General features: G+C 34.0%; 1 protein-coding gene across 1 annotated transcript; it reads left to right on the top strand.

The window, feature by feature from the left end:
* The first annotated feature begins 1,873 nt into the window (after positions 1–1,873).
* On the top strand, positions 1,874–8,116 carry LOC133817559 (ATP-dependent helicase rhp16). The gene is made up of 16 exons (XM_062250108.1): positions 1,874–2,056; positions 2,281–2,394; positions 2,505–3,508; positions 3,756–3,878; positions 3,961–4,034; positions 4,166–4,229; positions 4,322–4,468; positions 4,598–4,683; positions 4,887–4,956; positions 5,157–5,282; positions 5,883–6,113; positions 6,853–6,957; positions 7,065–7,217; positions 7,450–7,538; positions 7,632–7,712; positions 7,797–8,116. Exons 1-16 carry the CDS (start codon positions 2,011–2,013, stop codon positions 7,867–7,869), a joined length of 2,586 nt encoding a protein of 861 aa, XP_062106092.1. The 5' UTR covers positions 1,874–2,010; the 3' UTR covers positions 7,870–8,116.
* Positions 8,117–8,468: the final 352 nt, after the last annotated feature.

The raw sequence follows: 8,468 nt of genomic DNA, 5'->3' as shown, positions 1-8,468 counted from the left end.
CGTGATGACCTCCCTACCAACTTCCAGGTGCCTTCTCCTATAAATATGGGGACCCTGGGAGTTGATAGGGGTTGGAAAAAATAGTCTCTGAAGAGCCATATACTTTGTAAACCAAATACCCAGAATACATCAATAATATTGACTAGTGGAGGAGTAGAAGGATTTTAACCTTTGAACCACTTAAAAAACGTGTCTTGGGTCACATAGTTCATTCTCTAAGATTCCATATCTGTGACGGTTCTACTTTCAGCACTAATCCATTTCTCTTCTTCTCTTAATTACCTGTTGGCGAAGAACCGCGTCAACAGGTTTAAAATTGTATTAAAAAAATAATGGTAATCTAGGGTAAAATTGAAATAGGAAAGTGTATAAATGTAAAGCACGGTACATTTCAATTTTTTTGTTTGTTTATACAATGTATTCCATAATTTTTTATATTAATTTTAAGTGTATATTCAGTAAAATATTTAATTAAAGTTAAAAAAACGTTAAAGTAGCATTAAAATAAAAAAATTATTAAATACACTTTTTTTTTAATGCGGACAGAGAGATATGAAGAGATGTGTAAATCTCCCAATAATATATTTATGGAATTATAAAACTCAACTAGACAATCATTTTGACCAAATTAGTAATTACTTAAAATTAAAACTTTATAAATATAAATTAAAATAAACTGGAGTCTATACTCAACGTAAATTTAGTAGGGGTGAGCATCTAAACTGATAAACTGCGGCGACCGACCGCACCGCACCACACTGCAAATTACGGTGTTAAAAGTGTAATGGTTCGGTATGGTTTGTATCTTAGCTAAACCGTGCGGTGCGGTGTGGTGCGCGGTTTGGCGGTGTGAAATTTTGGTTTGCACCGCACCGCATCGCACCTTATACTTACAAATATGAAGTTGTATCCCTTGATTAGGTGAAGTGAAGCAAGAGGGTTTATTCTATGATGATAGTTTAGTGGAGTGAAAATAAGTTTATTATAACTTGTGATGTTTTGAGCTTAAGTTCCATAAGGGTTTTGAAAAGAAGTTCATGGGAGACTTGTATTTTTTTTTGTGTTGTTTTGAACTTAATTGATAACTTGTGATGATGTTTAGAAGTTATTAATGATTTGTTTTAAACTAAGGATTTAATATTTTTTTTAATTTTAAAATTTTTTATGACATATTTTTTAACACACTTACACCGTGGAAAACCACATCGCAAAAAATAGTTTGGTTTGATCGGTTTGGTGCAACCAAATCACACCGCATGATGTGTTCTAGCTATTACACTACATTTGTAGCGCGGTCTATTAAAAAATGTTCAAACCGCCCAAACCGTACACACCACCCCTGATATTTAGCATCCTATTCTTAGGCATACAGGAAATCCCATTTAAAAAAATAGCAAAAATGTAACGTCACATCCATGAAAGTCGAAAAAAATTGCAAAAAATTCATAAAGGCTTGTAGTAAAGCTTCTCACTTGCATTTTACTTTAATGAATTTTATTAATTTGATGTGATGTTTTTTTTTTTTTTTATAAAGAAGATGAGAATCGAATGGTTTGATGATTTTTAAGGTTTTCTTAAAAAAATAATAATTATGTGATAATGGAAGGGATTAATGAGTATGATATTTTGTTTTAATTACTTATCATGATATTATTTTTTTATATTTGAAGCTATATATATTTTAGGAATTCGACTAAAAAAGGTTAAATTTGATTGAATTTAATGACTTTCATAAAAGAAATTAAAGACAGAACCAATTTGCCAGTGAATTTTTAATTAATTAAATTTAAAAAAAAAACGATTCGGTGGGTGACGTGGCGTTTCTAGCCACCTCTTCCGCACTATATATACCGATAATTTCCCGCCGCTCTGTTGATTCACACTCCAAAAGCGACTCCGAGGCGTTGTTTGACTAACCACTCCAATCGACCTCCGCTTCGCTTCTTCTTCTTCCTTTCGATATCATCGCCCTCCACAAAAAAACCCTAGATTTCTCGACTTATTCCATTAATGGAGCTTCGTTCCCGCAAAGCAATGTCTGAGTCTCCTACCGATGGTAAAACCCTCGCTCTCTCTCGCGTCTATTTTGTTTGTTTCTTCCCTTTTTGCCCCTCCATTTTGTTTGGTTTTGCAATACTTTCTCTTGTTCGGTTAGTTGGATTTTTTTTTATTTTTTCAACTGTAATATATGGAACGAACTGAGAATCTTACAGACTAATTTCATTTATGTGTGTGTGTATATATATATATGTATGTATGTTTTAATGTATGGCGCCACAGGAAATGAGCCTCATGTGGAAGACGACATTGATATTGACAATTCTGATAGCTCTGACGATGAAATTTTCGTAGGGACTTTGTCAGATTCCGATGGAAAGGGCACTAGTGATGAAGGTAATTCTCTTTTTGGCAGGGTCTAATAAAGTTCATAGTTTCTTTAATCCCAGAATTCAAACTTTTTTGTTTTTAGAATCTTTTAATAATCTAAAAATAATGTAATGTAGATGATGCATTTCATGAGACCATCAACCGTTCAAAAAGGAGGAGAGTGGGAAGAAGGAAAAATTCTGAAGGATCCAACTTGGGTGAAGCAATTCAAGATGAGGAGATTGTTGATGAAATAGACCTGGCTTTGGAAGGAGTGGTACAAAAGATGAAAGCAAACAAAAAGAAGTCGAAGAATAAGGAAAAAAGACCAGTTTTGATGTGGAATATTTGGGAAGGGGAGCATGAGAAATGGCTTGATGGGAATATCACAAAAGATCTTGACTTGGAGAATCAGAATGAAATAGTTACTGAAGCTGCAGAAGCACCTTCAGATATGCTTGTGAATTTGCTGAGGTACCAAAAGGAATGGTTAGCTTGGGCTTTAAAACAAGAAGATACTCCAATGAGGGGAGGAATCCTTGCAGATGAAATGGGAATGGGGAAAACCATCCAAGCCATTTCACTTGTTCTTGCCAAACGAGAACTTTCCAGGGAAACTGGTGTAACTTTTGATTCATCAGAAGGCGCATCAACAGGCCTGCCTGGAATTAAGAGCACCCTTGTAATCTGTCCTGTTGTTGCTGTGAACCAGTGGAAAAATGAAATTGATAAGTTTACAGCAAAGGGGAGCACAAAGGTACTGGTTTATCATGGGGCAAACAGAGAGAAGGTGTCGAAGAAATTTTCTGAATATGATTTTGTCCTGACTACATACTCAATTGTTGAAGCTGAGTACAGGAAGCATATGATGCCTCCCAAAGGGAGGTGCCCTTTCTGTACCAAGATGTTTCATGAGAAAAATATGACACTACACTTGAGATACTATTGTGGCCCGAATGCTCTGAAAACTGACAAGCAATCTAAGCAACAAGGGAAGAAGTCTAAATATATGCCATCAACATCAAAGTTGGATGAAAAATCTCCTAAACACAAGACACCAAAGCAAAACAAGAAGGAAGCATTGCCTAAGGGGAAATCAGTTTTACATGCTGTGAAATGGGAACGCATTATTTTGGATGAGGTGATTTGGCATAATGCAATTACAGTGTAGTGGTTTTGAGTTAAATAAGTGAAATGTTGCTATGCTTGCTTTTTCATGGGCTCCTTCTCTAACCTCTGTTTGCATCATTGCCTGTATTTATAGTACTTTTTTTTTCTCACAGATGATTTCATATTTAGTTTCAAATCTCAGATGATAAAATTTGTCTACCACCTGCTAAATTTATAAATACTTTTGTAACTATGCGGACCTTGTCTTTCAATCGTAGGCTCATTATATTAAATCTAGACGATGTAATACCGCCAGAGCTGTTCTTTCTTTAGAGTCCTCATACAAATGGGCTTTAAGTGGTACTCCTCTTCAGAACCGTGTTGGAGAACTTTACTCTTTGGTAAGTTTACTCTATGTTTACAAATTTTGGTTAAGCTTAGTGGCCTTCCTTTTTTCTCACTTATATTAGTTATTATGAACAGCTACGCTTTCTACAAATTGTTCCATATTCCTATTACTTCTGTAAGGACTGTGATTGCAGAGCTCTTGATCATAGGTATGATTTAAGAGGATATAGTCATATACGTTGTGCATGCCTTTAAAGATGAACAAAATTTCAATAACTTGGTATCATATATCACGATTTATATATGTGTGTGTTTTCTCTACTCCAATGCTTTTCTGCAGTTCCTCATCACAATGTCCAAATTGCCCTCATAAATCTGTTAGACATTTTTGTTGGTGGAATAAAGTGAGTATCCAATTTATATTCTTCTATTATCTCACAGTTGTTTTTGTGGCAAGGTATTCTTATGTGCTAATGTGAGATCTTACTCTTGCAAGTTTATTGCTACACCTATACAAACATATGCGAATCAAGACCCTGGGAAAAGGGCGATGATGTTGCTAAAACACAAAATTTTAAAGAAGGTAGTGCTGAGAAGAACTAAAAGAGGGAGGGCTGCTGATCTTGGTCTTCCTCCACGAATTGTAAGTTCTAGATTTATGGCTTCTACCACAAATTGTAAGTTCTAGTAATAGGGAGGGCTGTTGCCTGTTGCACTTGATGATGTGTTAAATTGTCTTAATGTTCTAATGCTTATCTTGATTCTACCACAGGTATCATTGAGGAGGGACGTACTGGATATCAGGGAGCAGGATTATTACGAGTCATTGTACAATGAGAGTCAGGCACAGTTTAACACGTATATGATCTATCCCTTCTTTGTTTTCTCTTAATGCGCTAAATATAAGTGTTATTCTTTAATTCTCTGTAAATAGAATTTGCTAGAAATTAGAACTTGCAACTTGTTCTGTAAAGTTCATTTCTTGTGGTTGCTTCTCAGTAATACTAAAATATAGTGCACAAATCTTTTTATGGTTATTTAATATGTTTTATTGCTTCCAGATATGTTGAAGCAGGAACAATTATGCATAACTATGGTCACATATTTGACCTTCTCACACGTTTGCGTCAGGTGAGCAGTTAAAATAATGATTCTATCAGTAAAAGATCTGGTTGCCTTGTTTCAAACTTCACATTTTTTAAGTATGATTTTGTATGGGATGTGCAAAGCAAAAAGAACTCTTATATCATCCTTGTCTGCATTCTGCATTCTGCATTCTGCTTTTTATCATTCATATTGTTGGTTCTAATTACTCTCTTTGTTTATTGCAGGCAGTTGACCATCCTTACCTTGTGGTATATTCTGCAACTTCAGCAATGAGAAACACAAACAAGGTGGAAATCGATAATGAAGAGCGCATATGTGGCATTTGTCATGAGCCAGCAGAAAATCATGTGGTCAGTTCCTTGTTTTCTATTTACAACAAATCCTCCCTTTTGTCTACTGTTTCAATTTTCAAATATTCAACTCTAGATATGAGACTAAACATTTTCCAATCACTGTGTCCGATCAAGTACGATGCTAAGTGATGCATAGCTCTGGCTTTTAAAGTTAAAATTAACAGTAGTTAAGTTACATTTTAGGTTGAAAGAAGTCAAAGAACTAAACCTTCTTCTTTGGAGTAGAAATGGACGAGGCAAAAACATATATAGATGGCATAGCCTCTCACAGAGACATTTTCTGTCTGGATAAAGGATAATTTAGATTAACTCAAAGATAATTTCTATGGGTATCCCCATGGATAGAGATAAAGATTGGGGTACATATGGATCTAGATTCACTTTTATGGTTAATTTTAGCTGAACTCTCTGTTTTTTGGTTTGAAATGTTAAAGTGCTTTGGCAACCAAGGAATGGTTGTAACAGATTATTTTCTGAAAATAAATTAAATGTTTATTTGTTGATTTCTTTCATGAGTCCTGGAGTAGTGTATATTTTTCTTTTAAATGTTTGTTTTTAGTTTTACTGAGTTTTGCTTGGATTTTCCTCTCTTTTCAGGTTACCTCTTGTGAACATGCTTTTTGCAAAGCTTGTTTGATTGATTATGCTGCTTCCTTGGGACAAGTCTCATGCCCTTCTTGCTCGACACTGCTTACTGTTGATTTGACAGCAAATGCAGATAATGGGAATCAGACCAGTAAAACTACAATAAAGGGCTTCAGGGCATCAAGTATTCTAAACAGAGTTCAACTTAACAATTTTCAAACAAGCACAAAAATTGAGGCTTTGGTATGTATAATTTTAATAAATTATGTATTGTCTTTGAATTCTTTAGTTCATGTGACCATGTTCTATGTATACCTAATAGGCATGCTGCTACGTGATTTGACAAGTATTCATGTATATAGTCTCTTTTAAAAATACTTGCCATAGATTTTGTTATCCTGTTAATTTAGTTATGATGCTGCCCAGAATATTTGTATGGGAAGGGGAGGGGATCAAATTCCCATTGTATAAAAAAGAAGAAAAAGAAAAGAAAAAAAAGTAAAAGATTAAAATATTTGGTTTCTTTTTTTTAAAAAAAAACTTATCATATTTGATACTGACAATGAAATTAGATGTATATATTTTTTTAAATGAATATAGAGAGGAACACAGATAGTTTCCAATTATCGACTTTAGCCGTTTGGCTGGTGTTAATTGCATTTCATTACTTGTAATCGCTTTAGGATTTTAATTGTTTTCAGATAACGTGCTTTTATCATCATTTATTTTTGGAATATGTTTAGGGACAAAGTTGGTGACATGATTACAGTGGCAAAATTGTTAGCGTACACCATCTTGTGTAAAAAATTTAGTGAGAAATCTTTTTGCTGATAACAGGCATTACGTGTACTAGTCTGTTTTTTATTCATTTGATGTTGCTGGAGAACTATGACTAGAAGGCCTTTATCTGCTTCTGTTATCTCTTGTATGCATGCTGTTCTTGTAATATTTACCTGTTACTAAGTTAAGTATGTTGATCCAGAGGGAAGAAATCAGATTCATGATTGAGAAGGATGGTTCTGCAAAAGGAATAGTTTTCAGCCAGTTCACATCATTCTTGGATCTCATAAACTACTCCCTCGAGAAGGTGTTTCTAAATAATTTCTAAAGTGCTTTTCACTTCCCCCCAAAAAAAAAAAAAAAATCCGTTTGAGATAACTTCCATATTAATAATGTTTGATGGACCTCGTGCAGTCTGGTATCAAGTGTGTTCAGTTGAATGGAAGTATGTCAATGGTTGCCAGGAATGCTGCTATTACGAAATTTATTGAGGACCCAGATTGCAAGATATTCCTCATGAGTCTTAAAGCTGGAGGCGTTGCTCTTAATCTTACTGTTGCATCACATGTAAGTTTTATATCATCTGACAGAGGGAAGATTTTCTTATATCTGCACAGCCCTTTCATATAATAGTTATGCATTTGCCTCATTTTTATATTAACTATTTGTATTGTTTGTGGTATTTTTATTTTATGCGTGGTCTTTTACGGTGGCATACTTAATCTAGATTCGCATTAGCTTTCGTTGTAATTCTTATAAGTTTGAATGCAAATGAACTCGTTTTTTTGGGTCACTATAGGTTTTCTTGATGGATCCATGGTGGAACCCAGCTGTTGAGCGGCAAGCACAAGATAGAATTCACCGGATAGGACAGTACAAGCCAATCAGGTTGCTTTTTTTTATTTTTATTTTGATGATAATATAATTTACTTGAGCTAACCTCTTTCTTTTGTTCTCTAAAATCTGCATGTCTGTGTACAGAATTGTTAGATTCGTTATAGAGAATACAATCGAGGAGAGAATTTTGAAGCTGCAAGAAAAGAAGGAGCTAGTGTTTGAAGGGTAAGATTAATTTGTACGCAAGTTTTCCATGCTTAATATAGGCTTTCCCCACATAGAATTACCCAATGCCTTGCCTTTTGACAGTACCGTCGGTGGTTGCTCAGCAGCTCTGGGAAAATTAACAGAAGCAGACATGAAATTTCTTTTTATTACTTAGAGAAATATCCACCCCGAGCATTGGATGGTGGAGAACCCTGTCGTCCTTTGGCTTATATTTACATCGTTGCACGAGTATATAGTTTTTTCTTTTGATGCGCTGCTGCTTTGAAGTGGCCAAGAATCTTGAAAACATATAATTTTCCTAAATAGTTAGGATCAAGTACAACTTTTGTGATCGGTGCATTTTGTGGTGAATGATTTTTGAGTATAATGATGCGGTAAAGGCATATCGGCTTCAGAAGTTTTTCTTGGCATGTCTTAAAATTTCATACTGCTTATTCTATTGTGTCGATACTAAGGGCTTACCAAACAATATGATTTGTGCTCTTGATATGTGATATTATTTATGTGTATATCTTTTTTATATAATAAGTGTGTAAATAACCAAAATTTTTTGTTTTAACGGTTTTTTATTTAATTTTAACCGAATATTTTTATATTTAACAGAATATTTTTATATTTAATGGTAATTTGTAAACGCTTAAAATAAAATAAAATAAAATAAATAATTAAAAAAAAATTAAAATATGATATTTTTGAGATATTTTACAATGATAATTATTTAAAAATAATAAATAATTAAACAAATTAAAATAT

This window comes from Humulus lupulus, chromosome 2 (assembly GCF_963169125.1).
Source record: "Humulus lupulus chromosome 2, drHumLupu1.1, whole genome shotgun sequence".
Lineage (NCBI taxonomy): Eukaryota > Viridiplantae > Streptophyta > Magnoliopsida > Rosales > Cannabaceae > Humulus > Humulus lupulus.
Note: the sequence above shows the minus strand (reverse complement) of the source record. Positions and strands in the feature narration are given on the sequence as shown.